We start from the raw sequence: 25,841 nt of genomic DNA on the forward strand, positions 1-25,841 counted from the left end.
AGAGATATCTTTAACAACATAACTAAGTTTAGAGTCGTCAAAATGGATCATAACTCGCGAGCCAACCCAGCTCACCACGGGTTCGGGCCGGGTTGGGTTTGAAAAAATTGAATTTTTTTTATGCGGGTCAGGTTTCAACCTGGCTCATTTAAACTCGGCTCATGCTGGTTGAACCCGTGGTGGGCCGGGTTGGCCCACCAACCCACCTACCTAATTTTATTTTTTTAATTTATTATTTTATTTATAAAACCCTAAAAAATAAATACTCTCTTCACTCACTGTGTATACTAAAAAAGTAATCTCTGCTCTCACACATCACTCTCACGGAACTTGTTCTCATTTGCAGTGCTGTCACTCTCACTTCTTCACTGAAATTCTTCAAGGAGTAGGTTTTTTTGTATGTTTTTTGTGTTTGTTTTTGGATGACATTTGGATTATATTGTACTTTGTATTATTATTTTGAATTGTCTTCAGTTTAACATAATTTTTTGGGAGAAAAATTATTTTAAGTTTGAATATAGAAAGTTTGTAATTTTTTTATCTTAAAAAAATTGTAATTAAATGGGCTAGTGAGCCAACCCGTGGTGGGTCGAACCGGATTCAAATTTTTCTGACTTGCTAATAAATGAGTCGGGTTGAGTTGGCTTACTGACTAACCCACGGTATGTCAGACCGGATCGAGTCTGATTACCCGCTTTGACAGCTCTAACTAAATTCATATATATTGGGATCGTGCTTATTATATCAAGATTCGAGAATCTCAAACCTAATAAGTACACCTTAATACAATAGAAAGTTATTAAATTAACTTAATATACCGTAAACGTTTGGTAAAATTGTCTATTAAAGTAATTAATAAAAATAAAATTTACATTAATAAAATAAATATAATATTTTAGATGAATTTCAATTTATTGATAAAGATATATTTTAAAGCGTTTATAATTTGTTTTAGTAAACGTTAAAAACTTTGAACTTTCGTTTACAAATCAATCATTTTTTATTATGTAAAAAGTGTTATTACTTAGTAAAAGAAATCGTGTTACCAAATATTAGTTAGTTGACTGAATGATAAAAAATCTCAAAATCATGAACCCATAAAATTTAAAAGTAAATTACTTTTACGTAAATTTTATAGTGCTTATAAAGTGACATCTTGCTTTAGAAACGTACTAATACAAATAATTCATTAATTTCGTAAATTCATATATTAAAAGGGACAAAATTAGCAACGACCTCAAAAGTTTGCTTCTAACCTTTTGTGCTTTGTAGAAAACTAGTAGAACAAGGACCTGAATAATGTTGACTGGCTTCTTTCTGCACCTCCATATAAATGTTTCACTGCACCTATATATAAAGAATTTTTCATTTTTATTTTTCTAATTGTGTAATCCAAAAATAGAAAATAACTTCCGGAGTAAAAATCCAAAACCAAAATATACCTTCTAAAAGTTAAAGAATTGAGTAAAAAACTAAGTTTCAAATTACACAATTTAAAAATTGTTTGACTTCTAAACTACACAATATTATTTTCAACTTTCAGAATGCATAAAGTATTTTACGAAGAAAAAAATCAAAGTATTTTTTACTTTCAAAAATGAATTTCGGATTTATGGAGCTGCAGGCAACTCTTAGTCTAGGTTTCTAAAATGATAGCGTGTCAGTACAGTTAATTACTCAACTGGCAAGTTTCAAATGGGACTGAACCTATGACTAATTTTACTTTACGCACTTTCAAAAGAATATGTTGCCAACTTCTATTTCCGACTCAATAGGCCATTTTGCATGCTTTGAACACACACACACACACGTCTACTAGTACTACTACTGGGAGATAAAAGCTAAAAATAAGATAGGAAAGACCAAAATTAGTATTAAAAATGCGTTTCCCTTCGTGTAAGAGTTTGATATTTCAAGACAACCAAAAAGGACTGGAGCAAAGAAAGGATCAGTATAGAACCAAAAGTTCTACCTCCTTCCCTTGTTCTCTCCAGCAGTATGATGACACCTCGTGTTGCCGCCCTTTACATTTCTCTCATACTCAAGTTGAGTTCACACCCTATCATCTTCGTCTCATAAGCTTTTCCTCTCTCTCTATGTACGCTACACCTCAATGGCTCGGCAGAGCTTTGTCGTTGCTATCCTGCCATGATTCTTGGGCTGGTTCATCTTGAGTTCCATCAGTATGGCCATTGCTTTCTTGCTTTTGCACCTTTCCTTTTGGTGAAGTACTTGTACTATTATGATTAGTTTTCCCATTTTCCTTCTCTTGCATGGTTGGAGTTTCCATGCTTGGATTCACTTCAGCCAAAGTACCAGCTGATAACTGTTGTGATGAGTTGCCGGACCCTGGTGGAGGTAGAAAGACTCCTGTGCCAGGAACAAGGACTCTTGGAGGAGGTGCCGTCGTCCATCCAGCAGAACCAGGTGGGATTGGCACAGGTGCAGGAAACGGCATGGGAGGTACAACTGGAGCAGTAACAAACAATGGTTGCATGCCAACTTGAGCTGGAATTTGTGGTCGAATGGGAGGAGCTGGCAGTACTCCAGAAGTTGGAAGTGCAGCATAATGCTTGGAGCCTACAGGATGACGAACATGAGTGGGAGTTCGGCTTGGTGGCGGACCCCATTGAGAAGATGCTGCTGGTGAGAAAAGACGCTGGGCGTCACTTGGTACTGACTTTTTCGGTTGGAACTTTGTGAAGGTAACAAGTATGCGTTGCTTGCGTACGGAAGGAAGAGCATGCTTGGCAAAATCACAGGATTTCCCTTGCATGGCCAGAAGGGACCTACAGAGTCAAAAATCATATATCAGATCTGAAGAGTAGAATCAGCATAAGGGGTGCTCAAATTTCAGATTATATTATAATTGTACAACATTAAAACATTTAGCTCTCCCCTCGTTAAAACATTAACATTTCAAATTTCAGATTGTATTACACATGTATGGTCAGTAAGTAGAAACAAATTACAATTCTTATAAACTGCAATTTGGCTAAGATCATACTCTTTCCAAACAATGTTTGAAATAGTAAAAGACAACGTTTGGAAGCATTACCCTGGGGCGAGAGAAAGCTTGAGACTGCCCCTATAATCCCCAGGATGTTCTGAGACAATTAATCTTCCAAAAGTCATTTCACATTCTGTTAGAAAAAGGATATACACGGGCCTTCCAAACCATGATGGCCAACTGTGGGGCTGTGAGTGATCACCCTATGGAGAATTGTGTAACCATATTGGATTAGCAAATCTGATAGCAATAATACCCCAATAAATAGAAAAGTAGAATGCCAGCAAAATATTATTTGCCACTCTTTTCAGCACACCATTTGTTACTGAATAAAATTCATATGGGACCAACCAACTTGAATTTCACCCAATAATAGAGTTTTCAGACTAATGTGCCCGCCAGTATTGCTAGCTTTTCACATAAAAACATAGAATGCTATAGAAACCAACCTCGTTATAGAAATCCACAATGCAACAATCAGGCTTCACAGTCATTACTTGTGATGAAACCAAACGCTGAATAATATCTTCAAACAAGGAAGGTATCGGTTCCACATTCATATCTGCCAGATTCAATTAGCAAAAAATAAGAAAAAATTAATACAACGATGCCAAAAGACTGCATGTCAGAAGCTTTTGTAAACTATAGTAGATTGTCATTGAAAGAAAATCACACAATATAACATGCCTTTGGAGGCTCCTGTCATGTTTTCCCCTTCTGCTGGGGCATCAGCAATTGGAACACCCAACTGAATCATTTCCCTTCCATGCCCTTTCATGGGCCTTCTTGAAACTACATATGCCTGATTTCCTGCTTATAAAAAAATATCCAACTAAAAAACAAATTTTAAAAATAAAACAAGTTTGCAAGATCCATGGTCAAATCATTTCCCAGCAGGAGGATATAAACAGAAAATTTAAGAATCATACTGAACATTAACGTCTATGTATTACAAGTGCCCAGTTTTTCAATTGAGCATCAACTAATATGAATATCAGAACCTTATCTCCTCATTTGTATTCTTTTTTGCTCCTTATCTCCTCATTTGTATTCTTTTTTGCTCCTTATCTCCTCATATGACCTTTGCATACCTTACTGTTAACTTCCTGGGTGTGCCAAGGCATTCTATTTGCTCTTTAATAGTTCAATATTTTTTATAATTATGATATAATAACTTTAATGATAGTAATAATCAAGAAATAGAAGAATGTCACACTACTAAGAAAATGCAAACTGTTCTGCAGTAGGGCTTGTACAAAATATTAAGGGCCCAAAGTATGTTATCTCTCTCCTCTTAACTCCTATCACAGAGTGAAACTGTGATGACATCTGCTAATGCAAGAAGCTCCACATTGAGTGAAATACACAAACATAATGTCACAACTCATGACTCGCATACAAATCTACAATTCTTATTAACCAAGAATGGTGCAAGCTAACTCTTCGCCTATGACTATTCAACTACTGAGATGAACTAAAGACAAAATATATACAAGTCAACCACATTTTTTCACAGAAACTTACAACTTCAAGAACATGGACAAGGACCTGCTGGCAACTTGCAACACCTATCAGCTATCAATAAAGTCCTAAAAAGGGAAATAGTTACAATCAAGTAAATTTACCTAACTGTCCCTTTTTCCCAGAAATCCTTAGATCATTGACCAATGAAACAAGGTTTGAAACTTCAGTGCTATCAAATAAATCTTCATACAACTTCAGTCCATCAGCCACATTCACCTAAAAGTGAAGAAAAAAAAGGGACATCTTAAATATAGAATATAAAAGATAGAAGGAAAACAATAAAAAAACTTACGAGAAGGCATACACACATCAAGAAATAATGACAAAAAAAAGTACAGAAATATTTTAAAGGACCCTACCATCTTCCCGTCAATCATTTCATTGCCAACGAAAGTCTTTGCTGTGGTAGAAAAACTTTGGCTTTGATGTTGACTTTCAACAGAATCAGATTCACTCCCTGGAAACACATCTCACAAGAGTTAAATATCTTATAACTAATAAGTATGCACGAAAAACAAAGACATTTAGGAAAACGGGCCAAAATTAAAAAGGTACTAATTTCAAATAGGTAGATAAGATTTTAGAAAGATGAAATCCTAATATAAAATTTAAATTAATTAACAATTTGAAAATGTTAAAGAAAGTACCAAAGAAGGGTAAGGTCTTATGCTACAAAGGTCAATAGAATAACATAAATGTCTTCACATTCATCAGTAAAGACGGATTTTATAATATAAGGATAAGGATTAATGATAAACACATTAAACAAAAAATCTGCATGGAAACACATGGACTGTAAGCTGAGTCCGATCTTATAAGTGCATGAGAATCAATTCTCAGCATAAAGTCTAAATCAAACAAGGGAGTAAGTACCTACAGTTATGTTGTTTTGTACCCAAATTTAAGCACGTCACATTTATGTCAGAGAAGAGGAGGTTTGTACAGTCCAAAAATAACTTCATGAATCATGAATGCAATACAACTAGAGCCATTCTGCTGCCCTCAACTCTTTTAAGTTAAACATGACATATCATATATTTTCACTATCATCAATGTGAGGAGGAAGAAAACCTTTAGAATTAGATATACATTTTCATCATTTACAACAGCAGCTTCAGATTCTAAATTGGACAAATATCCTTCAGAACACCGTGTTTAGATGCCATCAGTTTGATGTTTCATAAGAGCATTTTCTCATACAATCAAGAGAGCAAACAGGTTAATAAACTGCAGGCATTTCTCATGCGTAAACGATCAGTGAACTTATCCTCTATTTTCCATTAATAGGATGGCAGAAGGCACCAGATCATAAGAAACCAAAACAGTAACCTTGATTTTAATGATCAACCCTTTCGAAATTTCAGTCAGAAAAAAAAAAAATTAGAGTCTTCTTTGATTTGTCTTTTGCATGTATTGCAATTGAATAATAGAAAAGGAGTCTTCCTACAAAGTTTAATTAAAAAAAGTGGTTCATTACGTTCCCCAAACCAGAACTGTATTCTTATATGCAAACACATGCATAAAATGATCTGATTATCTCCACTGAATTTTCTACAAAATTGGTTCTCTCAAGCCCAATAAACCACTGTTGGCACTACTTCAATATAACCATACGGTTATATTTGGAAGGCCTGGCAAAAGAAGCGAAATTGAATAAAACTGCTTACTTCTAAATTGTACCAGTACCACAAGGCTGATTCAATTAGTTTTCATGAATGCCCCCAGAAACTCAATCATTAAGCCTTTATCAGATTGTTTCAAGATTATCAACAAAGAATGGTTACAACTCAACAATGCCACTACTACTTCGATTACACTGAGCACAAAAGGCTGTAATAAAGACAATCACTCAGAGTTCTGGATTCACCATGTCGTAGCATAAACAAATAAATGCGTAACAAACAGATTGATAGAGCCATTCTTACCTTTCTTCTCTTCAACAGACGCTAAACCCTTATCCCCCACTTTCTCAACATTGCTACCAGACTTATGTTCTTCAGTCTTCACAACAGTTGGAGTCCCTTTCTCCATGCCTCTGGGAAACGTGGCATTTCCATCGTGACTATAAGACTCTACACTAGAATTATAACCTTCCTTTGCAGGATCAAACCTATGCCCATACCGGTATCCGGGACCAGGTTTTCTAACTTCTTTTGCACCCACTTTAACTGGATCCAGAGGCCTCTGTTGCCTCCTCCACGCCACTTGCTGCAGTGCATACGTAACATCAGCCACAGAAAAGTATTGCTGCATAAGCAGGACCTGGTTCCAATTACATCGCCTCTGCTGAATGGCCCCAATGACCATATCATACTCCCCAGTGTCCCCAACCATACGTAAATGCTGACATAGGGAGTCTATGATGGCATTGGCAGCAGCGAATTCGCTTCGCAGCCAGCCAATAAGCCCATCCCTCTCATCAACAATCCATTGCTGGCGGTAATGGTGCTGTTGAATCTCACCGCCAACACCGGTACCGGCACCACCTCCACCATTTGAAAACTGCATTTTGTCTGGTATTACCACATTTCCCGATGGCATTGCCATGAGAATTCACTACAAAGAATATACTACATATAAAGCATACCGCAAAACAATTAGATCTAGATAAGGAACCAACGAGTGTGTAATATAAAGAAAAATAACAGCGCAATTCAAGAAGACCCCACTAAATGAAACGCGGAATTCAAAACAATTAAAGCAAAAAAGAAAAAAAAAACAGCAAACTTGTTAAGAAACAAGATCACCCAGAAATGATTCAAGCCAAGAAAGAGTGAAAAGAATGGATAATATGAAATGGTTTTGGCGTTGAAATCTACAAGAGCGTTAAGGTAAAAATTGTTGAATTGAATAGATCTGGGTTTGAAAAGAGTGAATGTTAGATTGAAAGTGAGAGGGTGGTTGAGTTGGGGTGACGCAAAAGGAGGAGCTTGAAGAGGAAGATCTAGGGTTAATGAAGAATGTGGCACTGAAGGAATGGCTTATTGATCACGCATGTGTTATAGTCTTAAATGGTGGCTCAAATTCACAAGTCACACACTCTCTATTTGTTGCTGTGCATCTGAGGACTGGTGGGTGCTGATTTTGGATTTTACAGAGAATATTCTGGAAGGAAGTGGGGATTTTGGTCATTGCCCTTTCTATATATAGCCATGGTCGTTTGGGATTAAGTCTTAAAATAAACAATTACTTTTTAAATTTGTTTATTTTAAATTCCATTTTTTTAGAAAAGAAAAATCATTTCTACCATTACAAAAACCAGATTTTTCTAAATTTAATCACAAAACACACGTTTGTAAAATAGGACCAAATTCTGACCTTGGACTTAAAATAATTCTTAATAAATAAAAATTAAATTTTGTGCATAAATTTACAATATATTTTTATTTTTTAAAATATAATAAATTACAATTTAATTAATTAAAAATCATTAGTATTTTGTAAGTAAACTAGTTAGTTGAAATTTAATTTATGCTTCTTTACTTTTTTTAAATTTAATAATCTGAACATTTAGATTTGAATTAGAGCAATAAACTAATAGGAAGTGAAATTGAAATGTTATGATGATTAATTTAATAAATAGATTTTTAAAAAATCATTTTATTTGATAAAATAGTAGTTTAAAAGGATTGTTTTTAAAGTATTTGTTGTTAGCTAGAATTTTTTTTATATTTAGTTTCATATTCAAGTATTTATGTCATTAAATGTAAAGGTGCAATTTATGAGTAACTTTGACTTGATTTCTATTACAACAAACACTCTCCTTCCTTATTATTCTTATGTTTAAGCATCTCTCTTATATAATCAAACAAAATGGTTAAGTTCTAAAATGTTTTAAATAGATATATTTTCCATTTTTGCCAAAGGAGGGTATTTTTTTTCCTACTCTTATATTTATGGTAGTCTTCCTTAACTTGAATTCTTCTTGCAATGGTTAGATTCTTTGCTTAATTTTAATAATCACATATGGTAAGTTTAAAGTGTTAGATTCTTACTTCAATTTACTCATATATGGTTTCATAGTAGTTGGTAGATCTTTTCAAATAGAAATTGGCAACCATTGAGTATGAAGAGGAAAAGCCCTAAAGCCCACCATGGTTCACTTCTGTAATTTAGTATTTGAAGGTCTTTGCAAAACAAATTGTTTTTTCATGCATGAAAATTTTCCAAAGGAAATGAAAACTCAATTTGGTTATGGATACTACTTCACTGTGATTGAAGAAGGGTCTTGGATGAGTTTTTCAAGACAATTTTGAAAGTAGAAAAAGCATAAGTTAATTTTAGAGGGGAAATTGGGTACAGTTTTTTTTTTTTAATGTATTGGAAAAGATATATCAATGAGTAGATACTTTAATAGACAATTGATTTTTAAAGATTGTTTATAAAAAATAGTAATTGCAAAACTTAAGAGTAAACATTTAACAAAATAGACAATTTACATATATAATGGGAGGATAAAAGAGACTCTCTTTGTACTGATACACCTTAATTTTTGGATTAAATTCATCTTCTTCAAGAAACTCTTAAAAGATTTCATTATAATCAATATTAAATTATGAACAAATGCTATTTTCTACATATACCAGGCTTAAATACTAAATATTGTTATTTCTTTGAAGATCTTTTAGTTTTTTTAAGATTAAGAACTAAATATTCTTTGACATTTAACTCATGACTTTCACACTTATCAATTATTGTTAAGTTGTTACTCATCCTTACAAATAAAAAATAAATATATGATATTACATGGATAATTTGTAGTAGAAATGGTATACGATGAAACGCTTCTTACAAAAAAATCTAGTTTCACTATGTGAAGGTATTGAAAAGAGTTTATTTCAAAGGACTAAAAAGTGATCACATTATATTTTGAACGTTAAGTACGAGATTATCTAATACAAGAACAATTTAAGAATAAACACCCTATGGTATAAAATATTAATGATCATAAATACAATTAAGCACTTTATTTGGTTTCATTATTTTTTTTTTTCATAAGTGTTGGACAAAATTTTAGTCAACTAAAAACCTTTTTTTAATAAGCCAATTTCACTTAAATGGAAAATTTTAGTTATTTTAGTTGACTAAAACCATGATTTAGTCAACTGAAATATCACAAGTTGTATTCAATGAGTTTTATATTCTTTGTTTTAGTTTTTTTTTTTCATTTACTCAGCTAAATACATGATAACTCATATTTTGTACTCGGTTATATTTTCTAAATATTTTAATTTTTCTTATTCTTGATTTTTAGCATAGATTTGTATATTTTATAAAATATCGAAGTTGTACAAAATATTGAATATTTCACTTTTTCTTTTGAAAAATTGTATTTTCTTACTAAACTTAGTTGACATTTTGATTTATGATTTTTCTTTTATATATATATATATATATATATATATATATATATATATATATATATATATATATATATATATATATATATATATATATATATNATGGGGTTTGCTAACTTGCGTACGTCTGTTTTTCAGTTGGTACATTTTAGCAATGTGTACCGGGTTTCAGTAGACAAAAATACCCTTATATCATGAATTCTAAGTTTTAAGGTTAAGGATATTTTAATAATTTTCATTCTTAAAATTAAAAAAATAAAAAAAGAAACCCCCAAACCCTTACCCACCTCTTGCATTCCTGTCAACCCTTACTCTTTCATCTCTTTCACTCAGACTTTTTCTCTGTCCTCTAGCCCCAATTGAAAAAAATCAGAAACATTTGTCTTATTTTAATAATTTTCATTCTCAAAACTAAAAAAAAAAAAACCTCCTTCATCTCTCTCACTCAAACATTTTCTCTGTCATCTCTGCACTAGCCCCAACTAAAAAAACACTCATTATTAAATAAAATGGTTAGAGAAAAAAAATACTTAAATAAATAAAAAAATTAAAGCACCTAATTTTTTCTTTATATAATTTTAAATAAAATTTCAAGATTTAGAATTTTTATTATTTGATTTTATCGTTGAGAATTTTATTGTATTTTGATTTGTTTTTTCTTTAGTAAAGGAAAACAAGTTAATGAATTTCTACNAAAAAAAATTAAATGGCCACGGAGCAATGTTACGTAGTGTCTTAGAATGTAAAGGAAGGATGCTCATAAGTCTTGGTGCAAGTTGCGCCAGTCGGCTGTAATATATATAGTTAAGATAATGAAATTAAAGAGATTATGAATGAACTTTTTTCGGAAGGTGAATATGTCAATGACTCAACTCTTTACAAAAGTAAATTGTTTAATAATGAGTGTTTTTTTAGTTGGAGCTAGTGCAAAGATGACAGAGAAAATGTTTGAGTGAGAGAGATGAAGGAGAAAGGGTTGAGAGGAATGAAGGAGGTGAGTAAGGGTTTGGGGTTTCTTTTTTTAGTTTTGAGAATGAAAATTTTTAAAATGAGGCAAGTGTTTGATTTTTTTCAATTGGGACTAGAGTAGGGATGACAGAGAAAAGGTTGGAGTGAAAGATATGAGAGAGAAAGGGTTGTGAGGGATGAGAGAGGTGGGTAAAGGTTTGGAGGGTTTCTTTTTTTATTTTTTTAATTTTGAAAATGAAAATTATTAAAATATCCTTAACCTTAAAACTTAATTCNTAATATATAAGGGTATTTTTGTCTACTGAAATCCGGTACACATTGCTAAAATGTACCAACTGAAAAATAGGGGTACGCAAGTTAGCAAACCCCTGTATATATATATATATATATATATATATATATATATATATATATATATATATATATATGATACTGAGTAGATTCTTGTTCTAGTGTAATGTTCGTTCACAAAGCTTCATTTGGAATACTAGAATGTGAATTTTGGATTGGAAGCCAAATGAAATAAATCACAAAATTTTAATGAAAAGGAATATTTTGGTGAAGTTTGTACTTAAGGGTAGTTTTGTAATTTCAAAGAGTAATTGAATCTTTTCTTGTGCACCTTAGCTCATAGTTACTCTTTAATACAGTTGTCAAAATGGGTAATCCGGCTCGACCCGGTCTGGCCCACCACGGGTTGGTCACTTAGTGAGCCAACCCAACCCGACTCATTTGTTAGCGAGCCAAAAAAATCTGAACCCGGCTCGACCCACCACGGGTTGGTAGGTAAACGGGTTGGCTCACTAGACCATTTAATTAGAGTTTTTTTAAATAAAAAAATTACAAACTTTCTATGTTCAAATTTAAACAAATTTCACTCCAAAAAAATGATGTTAAACTCAAAACAATTCAAAATAATAATAAAAAGTACAATATAATTCAAATGTCATTCAAAAACAAACACAAAGCATACAAAAAACCTGCTTCTTGAAGAATTTTAGTGAAGAAGTGAGAGTGACAACACCGTAAATGAGAGCAAGTTCCGTGAGAGTGATTTGTGAGAGCAAAGGTTACTTTTTTGGTATACACAGTGAGTGAAGAGAGTATTTTATTTTTTAGGGTTTCATAAATAAAAAAATAAATTAAAAAAATAAATTAGGTAGGTGGGTTGGCGGGCCAACCCAGCCCACCACGGGTTCAACCCGCATGAGTCGGGTTTAAATGAGATGGGTTGAAATCTGACCCGCATAAAACAAATTCAATTTTTTCAAACCCAACTCGACCCGAACCCCGTGGTGAGCCGAGTTGGCTCGCGAGTTGTGACCCATTTTGACGACTCTACTCTTTAATACAAAATTGGTGCTTCTCTCTACACCTCCAAACCTTTCTTTCTGTACATCTAAGTATTGAATATATTCTAAGTTAATGAGGTTGGTAATTCAATAAATGATTTTGGTCAATAGTACTAACTTCGAACAACTTTATTAGGCTTTTACACGATTTTCACCCTCAAATTTGTTGAAAGCTTTATTTCTTCTCGTGGTCCATTATGCTCCCATTACTTCCATTATTCATTTCCATTCAGTACTGATGGTCTTCTCTGTTTTTTCTCTCTTGTGGTAGACCTTCTTCTTTATTCCTTCTTTGTCGTGGTGGATCACTGTGTGGAATGCTCCTGATTGGTGGTTAGTGGTGCTTTCATGGTGGATGGTGTTGAGCTTCGCTTCATTGAACAAAGCGCACTGTATTCTCAGATGTTTGAACATATTTCGAAATTTGTTGAACATTACGATGGTTTTCAAAATTTGTTGAAGGTCCAAACAAATCACTACAAGAAAAATCGCAGTTACACACAGTCAAAATTCATATATAACGTCCAAACTTCGTATATAAAGTGGTATTAACATACGGATTACATACGGACAAAAATCTATATGTAAAAGGGGCATAGCTAAGTTACATACGAAATAATCTGTATCTAATTACATACGAATAAATCCGTATGTAATTACATACGAATAAATCCTTGTGTAACTTTATGGCTTTATAAGAAAAAAAATATCTCATATTTGTATGCAATAATTGGAAGTTTTATATATTTAATATTTTTTAAAATATCGAAGTTGTACTAAATATTGTGTGAATATTTCACTTTTTCTTTTGAAAAATTGTATTTTCTTACTAAACTTAGTTGACATTTTGATTTATGATTTTTCTTGCATATGTGACACTGAGTTGATTCTTGTCCTAGTGTATTGCTATTTCATAAAACTTCATTTGGAATATTAGAATGTGAGTTTTGGAGTTGGAAGCCAATTGAAATAAATCACAAAATTTCAACAAAAAGGAATATTTTGGTAAAGTTTGTACTTAAGGGTAGTTTTGTAATTTCAAATAGTAATTGGATAGTTTCCTTGCACCTTAGCTCATAGTTGCTCTTTAATACAAAATGGGTGTTTGTTTCTACACCTCTAATCCTTTCTTTCTTTCTGTACCGCTAAGAATCAAATATATTTCTTAGTAAATGAGGTTGGTAATTTAGTAAATGAGTTTGGTCAACAGTACCAACTTTCAACCACTTTCTTTCGCTTTTACACGCTTTTCACCCTCAAATTTGTTGAAAGCTTTATTTCTTCTCATGGTCCATTGTGCTCCCATTGCTTCCGTTTTTCATTTCCATTCAGTGCTGGTGATCTTCTTTGTTTCTTCTCTCTTGTGGTAGACCTTCTTCTTTGTTCCTTTTTTGTCATGGTGGATCATTGTGTGGGACGTTCCTGGTTCGTGGTTAGTGGTGCTTTCATGGTTGGTGGTGTTGAGCTTCACTTCGTTGAACAAAGTGCACTGTATTCTCTGATGTTTAAACATATTTCGAAATTTGTTGAACACTACGACGATTTTCAAAATTCATATGTAACGTCCAAAATTCGTATATAAAGTGGTGTTACATACGGATCACATACAGATAAAAATCCGTATGTAAAAGGGGCATAGCTAAGTTACATACAGAAAAATCCGTATATGATTACATACAAAAAAATCCGTATGTAATTATATACGGATAACTCCGTATGTAACTTTATGGCTTTATGAAAAAAATTAAATAATCTCATATCTGTATCCAATAACTAGAAGTTTTATATATTTGATAAGTGTCAAACACAACTGCCAAATTAACAAAAAATAGTATTAAATTCTCAAATAATAAGAACTGATTATCTTTTACATAGTAGTAAACTAAACTACTTATGCACACTACCAAAAAAATGATATCTAGTGGAGGTTATTTTAAGGAGGTTATAAAAAACCTCAACAAATCAACATATTTTAAGATAATTCTGATGTATTGTATAAAGGTTAATAATTGTAGGGATTGCAATTCCTTTTTGAAGAGGTTTATAACCCTGCATAAGCTATAGTACATTTTTTTTTCTTTTACTTGTTTTTCTTTTTCTCATTTTTTTATCTACTCCCTAAAAACTTTTACATTTGAAAACCTAATTGCTAAACACGATTTTTCCCTTCTTCCCCCTCTGCCAACCACACTTCCTCTTACTACCGACCCTTGTCCTCCATCGGGTATATGGTCAAACTAATAGCGGTTGGCGGTGCTGAAAGCGCAAGGCACAAGGAAGAATCCGACGACGAAGAAGATCTCGAACCTACCATGGAGCGTGACGATGGTGTTAGAAGAAGTGGGTTGAGTTTGTGGGTTACTTCTTGTTTATAGCTTTAAGAGTTGTTGTGAGATAATGAACACAGACAATATTCATTGCCAATGGGTTTTCAATTTTTAGTCCATTTGTATTCTTAAATTTCATTTTTTGTATGGGCCTTTATATATGAGAAAGCATTGTGTATGCCTTGAAATGAGTAGTTTAGTTCAGTAATATAAACTTTATACCAAAACCAAACTTTAAGGATTATAGAAAGAAGACATAACAATCAAATATATCTTCTAGCTTCACATTGAAACGACACTTCGCACCATATCCAATTGCCAATAACACAACCATGGTCAAACAAAACTCAACAATCAAACACACAACTCAACAACAAAGAAAACAACACAACCAACAACACATACATCTTGGCAATAAAACAAAACAACATGACTTACAACACATACAGGTCGAAAATCATCACAACAACTCAATCAAGGTCAAGAGCCTCATAGCCGACCTCCAAAACACATTGAATGAGTTCCAAAACTTTTAAATCGAGGTCCCAAGAAGCTCATCCACAAAGAAACTGGCCAAGACCAACCTAACCCAGCATAGCCTGACACAAAGCAAACTAGTCTGACACAAAGCAAACATAGCCCAACACCAAGCAAACTAGTTTGACACCAAGCAAACCCAGCACATCAATAGACAAAAAATAGCACGACATCACTCCCAAACTGAAGTACCTGAAAAACACTGGAAGGGGGGAGGGTTGAACAATGTTAATGGAAAAATTCTTTTCACAACCCTTCTGATATAGCACGAAGTCGACCTTTGATTATATCTTATGAAAGCTTAGACACTCGACCAAATAAAAGTTGTAAAAGATAGTTGCTTTTGACGTGTTATTCAGAATGCACACTGCAAGTTTTATAAGAACTTCCTTAATTGAAGAGTAACCGTTTAGCTTGGAAATTCTTGTATTTGAAAATAAAAACACAACTGCAGGTTTTTATAAGAGAAGCATTAGGTAAGAGAAGAGATAAATGCATAGTTATTTTTATACTGGTTCACTCCAATTGAGCTATGTCCAGTCTCCTCCGTATAGAGTTCTATTATAATCTCCACAAGATTACAACTGAGTATTCTCATCACTCCTGGTTTGAGTAATCACACCACTCCTGGTTTGAGTATTCGCACCACTCCTAATCTCTGAGTATTAACACCATTCCTGGTACTTAGCAACCCTTGCCAAGATTTTCTTTGAGTATTTACACCACTCCTAGTACTATAGTACTACACCTAGATTGTCTCTAAGTATTCACAGCACTCCTAGTACTAGACTACCACGCCTAGATTTCCTCAACTCAAATTGAGTTTAACTGTAAGTGTTTTAATTCTCTCCTGAATTGCAATCAACGATTGCTAACAAGCCGTTCAAACTATTACTCTCGCAGAGAGGATATGATTACAATACAAAGCAGTCTAAACACTCCAACATGTTTCTCTCTTTTCCCTTTCTCTCTTTCTTACAATCAATAAACAATATAATAATGAAGCTTGAGAGTATTTCTTTTCTTTTCTTTTATTTTCTCTTCTTCTTTTTTTCTACTCAGATATGATCTTTTTTTTTAGCTCTTTATTTTCTTCTCTTTTAAACGCTTCTAAGGATAAATATTTCGTTGTAAGCATTTATCTTATTATCCTCTTGATTTTTCTTTCGAAAGCTCTTCTATTTAAAGGCTTCTTGAATAAATGTTCATTATACTGAGCATTCGCCTTGATTCTTGTTTTTTCCCTTTCTTCATGTACAGTGATTGTTGGATAAGTTTACTTATCAAAACAGGCATGCTTTTTTAGTACTTTGCTTGAAGTAGGTAATACTTCCTTTTAGGCATGCACTAGTAAAAAAATATTGATTTTAACTCGCACATTTGACATCGCTTTCATTGCAACTGAAGCATAAAATGACGTGATGTCATTTTTGCAATTATCACAAACGTATATGCCTTGGTTCACAAAGAACTGAAGCCTAAAAGGGTCTATGACCTTGGTTGGTTAGAGAACTGAGACTATAGAGTACTTATGCTTCGGTTATACTGTGAATCGAGGCATAAAATATATTTTTATATTTTTGAGAGGCATTAGGGAGGTAATAACATGTTTTTAGGGTTAAATTTCGCGAAACAGAGCTTCTTGCACATTCAGACAAAGGCTTTCTCTACTGCGTTACTCTTAGAGTTGTCAAAATGGGTCACAACCCGCGAGTCAACCCATTTCACCACGGGTTCAAGTCGGGTTGGGTTTGAAAAATTTGAATTTTTTTATGCGGGTCAGATTTCAACCCGGCTCATGCGGGTTGAACCCGTGGTGGGCTAGGTTAGCCGCCAACCCACCTACCTTATTTTATTTTTTTAATTTTTTATTTTATTTATGAAACTCTAAAAAATAAAATACTCTCTTCACTCACTATGTATACCAAAAAAGTAACCTCTACTCTCACAAATCACTCTCACGGAACTTGCTCTCCTTTACGATGTCGTCACTCTCACTTCTTCACTGAAATTCTTCAAGGAGCAGGGTTTTTGTGTTTGTTTTTGGATGACATTTGGATTATATTGTACTTTTTATTATTATTTTGAATTATCTTCAGTTTAACATCATTTTTTGGGAGTGAAATTTGTTTAAATTTGAATATAGAAAGTTTGCAATTTTTTTATTTAAAAAAACTCTAATTAAATGGGCTAGTGAGCCAACCCGCTTACCCGCCAACCCGTGGTGGGTCGAGCCGGGTTCAGATTTTTCTAGCTCACTAATAAATGAGTTGGGTTGGGTTGGCTCACTAAGTGAACAACCCGTGCTGGGTCGGGCCGGGTCAAGCCGGGTCACCTGTTTTAACAACTCTAGTTACTCGTCTTCCCTTTTTGCAACCATCATCTTCAACGTTTCTTCCATTTTTTTTTCTTTCATTTTACGTTGATTAAGTACTTAGGTATGATTTTCTTTCGTTTTGACTGATTGATTTTGTGCACAAGTGCCTTTTGAGATGTTTTTTCGTTTCGTTTCAGCACCAAATCCACCTTCAAGGTTAGTTTTGTTTTAGGACTTTGATGTTTTCGTCTGGTTGTTTGTTTTTCATATACCATAGGTATAGGTAAAACTGAGAGTATACTCAAATGAAGTCCAAATGGCTTGAAATTTTTTATGAAGGACCAAAAAATCATGAAAACCTATCACAAAAATTTTCAGCTCAAGATTCAAAGTCTAACTATTTTAAATATTTTTGCAAAGTTTCAAAAAAAATTCCACAAAATAGAAAACATCATTTCTGTAAAATCTAGAAGGATTAGTTGGTTGCGTAAGCTACCACATTATCATAAATTTTTTTCTACCCTAAATCCATATATAATGATAGAAAGATGATTAACCAAAGCGAAAGTTAGGGTCATTTTAAGATCTGCAATCTAAATAATTTTTAAACTTTAGATTGACCCAAATTAAGGGCTCCTGGGATTTATCTCTTGAAATAGGAGTTTAAAAGAGTGGTCAAAAAAATTTCAGTTCAAAGATAATAACCATAGCTATGAGAACCAAAAATCACATTAAATAGTTATATCTAGGACTGTATTTTTGGGTTGTGGATACTTGTTCTTATGTGTAGGATTGTTTCTAGGTTTATGGGATATGGAATGTTTAAAAAAACAACCATTTTTTTTAAAAGCATACTTTAGACAGTGATTCTGGTAAAAACTGAGGCAAAAAAGGGTTTATTACCTTAGTTCTGGATCCAACCGAGGTCATAGACCTTTAAATTAATTAATTTTAAGGGTCTACGACCTCGGTTGGAACCAGAATCGAAGCAATAGACCTATTTTTTATATTTTTTATTTTATTTTTTCGTTTACTACTTTGAGTTTTTCGAACCAAGGCAAAATCGTAACCTTTTTGCTTCAATTTTTTAAATGATGACAAAAGTCCCGACTTTTTACATGTTTGTGTTGATTCTATCTTTGCTGCAATTCACTGTGTTCTACATGAGATCTTACTTGTGATTGCATAACATATGTTTTAGAAAAGGAAAATCACATGCACTTTACTGGAACTTATAATGTGTGGCAAAACAGTAGTTTTAAGTTGACTTCATTATGAAGCAAGTCAATTAAAACTCGTGACTTTGCACAAACTTTTTCAAAGTGTGCTGTGAATATTTTGGGAAAGAAAGTTTTTCAAAACTGCATTGAAGTGTTACAAAGTCGACTGTATGCATAAGCTACTCGACTTAGTTAGTTATGTTTTGAAATTATGTTAATGCTTGTGATGTCTAACGACTATATTTTATATCTTTGACCAAGCATTGATTGTGAGTTAACTGTATTAAATGCGTAATCAATTAAGTTGGTTTGGCTGCTACTAACTGTTATAACTGTTTGAGTATAATCGACTCCATTAGTAGCAAAGTCGACTTAGGAGCGTCAGTTTTGTGAAAAACTATATAGACACAAATTTGATTCCTACAGAGACTTTTTTATTCTAATGAGTTAATTGATTCTTTTCAGATTTGTGATCTCTTGTAGAAAGTACCAAAGCTCCAAGAACTCATCAAGAATACCGAGGTGATCATTCTTTGGGAGTTGCTTGATGAGCAAGATTCTGTGTGTGCATAGACTGATTGATCAACCTGCACATTGAGGTGTCTGATACATGATCAACTTTTTCTCTCAACCTTGTGAAGATTGTGGCTGCTCTGTTATGACTACAAGAAGAGGACGTGCTGCGTTCTAGGACTTTAAGGATTGTTCAAAGTGATTAAAGACTACAGGAGAGGGGATATCTTGTTGTTGTTCTTTATGTGTATATGCCTATATTTTGTTTAAAGGGTTAGAGAGGTATTTTATATTTTGACGTGGAGGTCGCTATAGAAATCTTGTTGTAAAAACCTTGATCATTATAATACATTTGCTTCCTGGAATTGGAAGGACACTAGATGTAGGCAGTTTGGTCGAACCAGTATAAAACTTGCGTTTGAATTCTCTATCCCTACACTTTTACATTTAAAAGTCGATTTTACTTTTAACGTAGTCAACTATTTCGCTACACTTGAAAAATCTTTTTCCTTGTGATTCAAGAAACTTTTGAAAGGTCACCCCTTTTACGAAAAAGACTTTAAAAGACTCTGATTTTTGTGTTTCACCAATTCACCCCCCCCCCCTCTTGGTATTGAAACTAAGCCATTCTATTTTCAACAATTGGCACCAGAGTTGGTTTTCATAAGATATTTGTAAAACAAGTCAATTATCTTTTTCTTTAAATCGACTATTCCTGGAAAATGGCTTATGTTTCTCAAACAAGAAGGATAAGTGAATCTCCATTTGAATTAATATCGACTACTTGTAATGCTAAACTAAATTTTGTTACTAACAACTTCTATGAATATTTTGAAACAGGGAATTCACGAAACGAAGAAGTTGCTTATGTCGACAAATCCAGTTCCAGAGCAGAAAAATTAAATTTGCAGGCTACAAAACTTATGAGATTTCTCAATATAAAGAAAGATGACAGGATTCAAAATGAAAACAAAGAAGATGTACATGAAAGGGATCTCATCATGATGGCAAAATTTGAGACAACAAAAAAATGCTTGAGACAAGGAACAAAAAGCTCCATGTGGTACTTGGACAGTGGATGCTCAAGACACATAACTGGAGATCCAACAAAGTTCATAAGCATATCTTACAAGACTTCTGGTCATGTCACATACGGTGACAACAACAAAGGAAAGATCATCGGTATAGGTCAAATAAAAACTCCTTCTTCTTATAAAACTAAAAATGTACTTCTTGTTGAAGGGTTAAAGCATAATCTACTAAGTATCAGTTAGCTCTGTGATAGAGGATTGAATATTACATTTGAACCTAAATATTGTCTGATCAGCAACGGTTCAACTGATGAATTGTTATTTGTGGGAAAACAGCATAATAACATCTACAAAATTGACTTTAAAGAAACGTAATTCAAGTTTGTCATTTGTGTGATGACTAAAGAAGATGATGTTTGGCTGTGGCACAAGAGACTAGCTCACATCAACATGGCACAACTGAGCAAGCTTGTATGTAAGGATCTTGTCATAGGTCTTCCTAACATTCACTGTGGTTCTAAAAGACTATGTGATGCATGCCAAAAGGGAAAACAAACAAGGCAGTCCTTCAAGAACAAAAGGGAGACGTCAACCTCAAGACCTCTACAACTTCTACACATGGACTTATTCGGTCCCTCAAGGGTGAAAAGTCTAGGTGGAAATTCTTATGGATTAGTAATTGTGGATGACTATTCTCGCTTCACTTGGACCTTCTTCATCCCTGCCAAGAGTGACAGATTCAAATTATTTAAGAAGTTCGCTGCTATTATTCAAAATGAGAAGGAACTCAGAATCAAATCGATTAGAAGTGACCACGACAAAGAATTTCAGAATGAAACATTTGATGAATACTGTGCGGAAATGGGAATATCTCAAAATTTCTCTACACCTAGAACACCTCAACAAAATGGTGTGGTTGAAAGAAAGAATAAGGCATTGGAAGAGTTAGCAAGAACAATGCAGAATGAAAGGAACATGCCAAAGTATTTCTGGGCAGATGTAGTAAGTACAACATGTTATGTGTTGAACAGAACTGTAATAAAATCAATGTTGAAAGTAACTCCATATGAGTTATTTAAAGGAAGAAAACCAAATATCTCACATCTAAGAATCTTTGGAAGCAAATGTTTTGTGTTGAACAATGGAAAGGAAAACCTTGGTAAGTTTGACTCCAAGGCTGATGAAGCAATTTTCATAGGATACTCGCTCACAAGCAAGGCACATCAGTATACAACATGAGGACAATGTGTGTTGAGGAATCTGCTTGATGGCTCAGTATTTTCAAAAAGTAGTGGTGGTAGCTTTGATGATGAGCAATAGAGGACAAGTAGTATTAGGTTAATCGGTTAAAAAGTAAGAAAAGAGATCTTGAGCATATGATTGAAAATCTGGTTGATGATAATAAATGTCTTAAAACTGAGCTTGAAACTGCAAAGAATGCTAAACCTAAAATTCAAACGTTGTTCAAGATGTAATGAGTGTCCTGCACACCTAGAGAAAATAAAATACTTAACGAGTACACTATCTAAATTCACTCTAGGAAGACCTAATCTTGAAGTTGTGCTAGGTTCTCAAAGAAGAGTAATAAACAAACAGGGAATAGGCTATACAACTAAAAGCAATAGGATTAATGCTAAGAAGTTTTCTTACTTAAGAAAACCTTCTTTTGTAACTAGCTTTTATTATAATACCTTTGGCTATGTATTCAAATCTTGTTATTATAGGAAAGTTAGAATTCCTAAAGGAAAGTTCAAATGGATTCCTAAAGAACCAACTCCTGCCACTAAGAGCAAAGGCCCTAAGTTCATTTGGGTACCTGAATCAAAACTGTATGATTGTTTTATAGGAAACTGGAGGCAAAAAGGCTCAAGGAAAGCTTAAAGGATGAATCACATATTTCTTAAGTTCTACAAATCTGGTAACATGATTTAATTCCGTCAAAACAAGCATCATTCTTACATTGAACATTCATATTGATGTGTGTGGGGCTCTATGATTGATTGGTATGCAAATTGTGTGAAAAACTATATTTGCGATTTTTAACCCATTATATACATAATGTAATCAATTAGACTTTTCTCAATATTTTCTTTGTTTTTCAAAACTTGAGATCTGTCATGTTTTAATCGGTTAGAAAACTAATATAATTGATTATGTTTTTCCATTGTTTGTTATGTTTGATGGATATGTGCATTACAATGGTTAATCGATTAAATGAAATGTTAAATCGATTAAATTTGAATGCTTTGGGCTTTTTCAAATTTTCAAATGGGCTCCTTCCAATCCTTGTTAAAGTTTTCTATGGTAAATTTAGAGTTGAAAATGGGCTAATATGTTCAATGGTGGAAGGAGTGAACATCAAATTGGATGATGCCATATGGAATACCATTGGTGGAAGATGTGTATAGTTAAACCCATCTCACATATGTTTTTGATGATGAACAAAAGAAATGTTTTAAAATTTCTAGCACAACAAATTGCACAATTGTTGCTTGATTATTACTGTGTTTGTGCTTGAACGAATTGGTATATGCATTCATTGTATAGAAATGAATCATAGGTTGAAACATATTGCACTTTGTATATTTGATAGAAATAATCGATTACACTGTTTTCATAATCTGTTAAATTTCTTCAGATATCAATACATTCTTAATAAGAGAAAAACAATTGTGTTTTAACCAATTACATAAGTTGTATAATCGATTAAAACACATTGTTATGCCAACATATGTTTGCTAGTGAACTGATGTGTTTAGAATGGAAAATGTTTTCAAAATTGCTTAAGTACGGAACTTAACCGATTACATTATTTTTATAATCAGTTAAAATGTGGTTCATGTGAAAATCATTTTCTTGAAAAGTCATAACTGCCTATAACGGTCATATTTGTTTGTTACTAGGATTTACATAATCTATTGCATGCGCCATTTAATCTATTAAATCCTATACAAATGTAAAATTGTTAAAGCAGAAGGAAAAACTTAACAAATTGCATTAATTGCTTCATCGAATAAATTGTGTCACAATTAGAAAATTCTATAAATAGACGCTTTGCTCGCTGCCTCAACATGACTTTATGATATTACACTTTCATAACTTACTTTTTTGTTGAGAATTAATTGCAGGAGCATCCTAATCTTCTTGGAGAATCAAGATTACTCTTTTGGAAGAAAATTCATAAAGATTCTTGCAAAGAAGTTGTTCTTACACATTATTGATCATATTCTACACTTGAGGTGTATTATGGGAGATCAGTGTCTACCTATAATCAGAGGATTGTGTTGCCCTATTTTTGTGCACCAGGAAGAGAACGTGTGTGTTCTAGTTCTTAGAGTTGAGATTTCTCTAAGGTGACAAAAAGATGGTATTGCTTTCAGGGTTGATATTGTGAGGTGACTCACATCTTGTACTATATGTGATATTGAGTTGGGGAAGGAGAGTGCATTGAGAGGGGAGTTCTTTGTATTCTTGCTTGTAAACTCTATCATTATAGTGGTTCCCCTTAATTAAGGTTGTTGAAGGAAGACTACATGTAGGCTTGGTTGAACCAATATAAATTCTTTGTGTTGATCTTTCTTCCCTTCTCTTTTTATTTGTGTTCATATACTTGTTGATTACATTCCAAGAAACCTTAAAGATTTTTGAAAAGCTTTTGAAAGATCAAATTTTTTAAAAGGAAAAACACTTCACCCACCCCCCTCTTGGTTGAGATTATTGGCATCACTTTTTCTACAATATTAGTTATAGACGACGTATGAGTTTGAACATATTTTGATAAGTGCCTAAATTAAGGGAATTTTAGGATAATTTTGTCATTTATCTTATTTTTATTTTGTTTAGATTATGCTTCATTCACCTTATTTAGTTTGTTTTATAGTTCTTGATATCAACAACGAGTCAAAATGGGAAATTAAAGAAAATGGATGAAATTCAAGCAATTTTGGGAAAATTGACATTGGTACAGTTGAGTAGTAGAGTTGGGGCTTAAGCCACACAAGCAAATTCATTGCAAAGGGAAGCCTTAAGCATTAAACACGATGTTAAGCTATGAAGACTCTTTCTCAAAGAAATTATCTTAAAGGTTGAAGCATTGAAGCTTGAGGCTTAGCCCACAAGAGCAAACCCTCATGAGGAGGAAACCTCAAACACCTAGCTTTTAAAAGATCTAGAATGTAACTTTTATAGCTTGATCCTAAAATGTGAAGCTTAATCCTAAAGAAGAAGGTTTGGAAAGATCTAGAATAAAACCTTTACATAGAAGTGTGTGAATTATCCTCCTAGCTCAGAAAGCCTTCCTACTATGGAAGGAAGTTAGAAGAAAGGGCAGAGAAAGTGAAGAAAAGAATTGACTCGAGAGCAATAGGGCTGGAAAACAATTTCTGCAGCATTTCACTAAGCTCAAAAGTGAGCCATTACAAAGGGGAGGCCCTCTTATTTATAGGTGAAGAGGGGCACCATTTCTGAACGAATTCCCTCCCAAAATTCAAATAATTCTGCCTAAGAGGCGCGCCAATTCAAACCAGCAAAGGTCATGCCTCCTCCAGGTCAGCTTGCTCACGTGAAGCATGTTGTTACGCCAACGTTGAGCGGTAGAGTGTGGCGCTGAGCGTTACCCGACAACATTCCTTCCTTTGCTTCCACTTCTTGGATAGTATTCCTTCCTTTGCTCCTACTTCTGGGATGCTTCAATCAACTTCTCCAAGTTTTATTAGGCTCTACAAAACAAAGTAAACATGTTTTAGTTAAGAGAAGAAGGGTTACTATAAATCACCTTCCATAGAAGCAAAATGATAGGTGATCCTTCTTCTTCTTGAATCTTCTTTGTCATGGCTCTAGTAAGAGGTCCAATGTGAACCCTTGATGGTCTTCCATCAGACCCTCCCTCTTGAAAAGGATCTGTCCTCAGATCTGCTTCATCCCGTTGGTTATCTCCTGTGAAAGGAATTAAATCGCAGATGTTAAAAGAAAGACTGACGCCATAACCTTTAGGAAGATCTAATATGTATGCATTATCATTTATTCTTTTGACCACCTTGAATGGACCATCTCCTCTTGGACTAAGTTTGAACTTCCGTTGAGAAGGAAATCTTTCCTTTCTCAAATGAAGCCAAACTAGGTTTCCTTCTTCAAAAATTATTTTCTTTCTCCCTTTGTTGTTGTATTCTACATATTTGTGAGTTTGTTTATCAATTTGGAATTTAACCATCTTATATAATTTCTTGATAAACTCCGCTTTAGAAACACCTTCTTTATGAAGAAAAGAAGATGATTCTGGAAGAGGTAGTAAATCAAGAGGTGTGATAGGGTTAAAACCATAAACAACCTCAAAAGGAGAAAGATTAGCAGTCTCGCGAACTACTCTATTATAAGCAAATTCAATATGAGGTAGATGTTCATCCCAAGATTTGTTATTGCCTCTTAATATTACCCCTAATAAAGTGGATAGAGATTTATTTACTACTTCAGTTTGTCCATCAGTTTGTGGGTGACATGTAGTAGAAAATAGAAGTTTAGTTCCAAGTTTTTCCCATAGTGTTTTCCAAAAATGACTTAGGAACTTCAAATCTCTATCTGACACTATGGTTTTGGGTAAGTGTTGACAGATTGGCAAGTGTACCAAATCGTACAAGTAATATAAATGGTAAGACCAAGTATCGTTTTCCCAAGAGACTCGAATG

At 33.5% G+C, this 25,841-nt stretch overlaps 2 protein-coding genes across 2 annotated transcripts; one reads left to right on the forward strand and one right to left on the reverse strand.

The window, feature by feature from the left end:
* Nucleotides 1–1,848: 1,848 nt before the first annotated feature.
* LOC106768693 lies at nt 1,849–7,649 on the reverse strand. Its single transcript, XM_014653966.2, has 7 exons — nt 6,460–7,649; nt 4,894–4,991; nt 4,636–4,750; nt 3,698–3,820; nt 3,460–3,572; nt 3,059–3,213; nt 1,849–2,789 (listed from the first exon to the last, which is right to left on the reverse strand). The coding sequence occupies exons 1-7, from the start codon at nt 7,079–7,081 to the stop codon at nt 2,111–2,113; spliced, it is 1,905 nt and encodes a 634-aa protein (XP_014509452.1). The 5' UTR covers nt 7,082–7,649; the 3' UTR covers nt 1,849–2,110.
* Nucleotides 7,650–14,443: 6,794 nt separating this feature from the next.
* LOC106766185 lies at nt 14,444–20,403 on the forward strand. Its single transcript, XM_014650935.1, has 2 exons — nt 14,444–14,555; nt 19,970–20,403. Exons 1-2 carry the CDS (start codon nt 14,444–14,446, stop codon nt 20,401–20,403), a joined length of 546 nt encoding a protein of 181 aa, XP_014506421.1.
* The last annotated feature ends 5,438 nt before the right edge of the window (nt 20,404–25,841 follow it).

Source organism: Vigna radiata, chromosome 7 (genome assembly GCF_000741045.1).
Source record: "Vigna radiata var. radiata cultivar VC1973A chromosome 7, Vradiata_ver6, whole genome shotgun sequence".
NCBI classification, from domain to species: Eukaryota; Viridiplantae; Streptophyta; class Magnoliopsida; order Fabales; family Fabaceae; genus Vigna; species Vigna radiata.

Bases quoted from the DNA above. Each gene is read 5' to 3' on its own strand.
- LOC106768693 (XM_014653966.2), bottom strand. From the start codon at position 7,081: ATGGCAATGCCATCGGGAAATGTGGTAATACCAGACAAAATGCAGTTT. The intron at 4,992-6,459 runs GTAAGAATGGCT...ATGTGTTTCCAG, and splicing joins GTCTGTTGAAGAGAAGAAAG to GGAGTGAATCTGATTCTGTT. The intron at 4,751-4,893 runs GTAGGGTCCTTT...CTTCACTTTTAG, and splicing joins AAATGATTGACGGGAAGATG to GTGAATGTGGCTGATGGACT.
- LOC106766185 (XM_014650935.1), top strand. From the start codon at position 14,444: ATGGTCAAACTAATAGCGGTTGGCGGTGCTGAAAGCGCAAGGCACAAG. The intron at 14,556-19,969 runs GTGGGTTGAGTT...ATTTTGAAACAG, and splicing joins TGACGATGGTGTTAGAAGAA to GGAATTCACGAAACGAAGAA.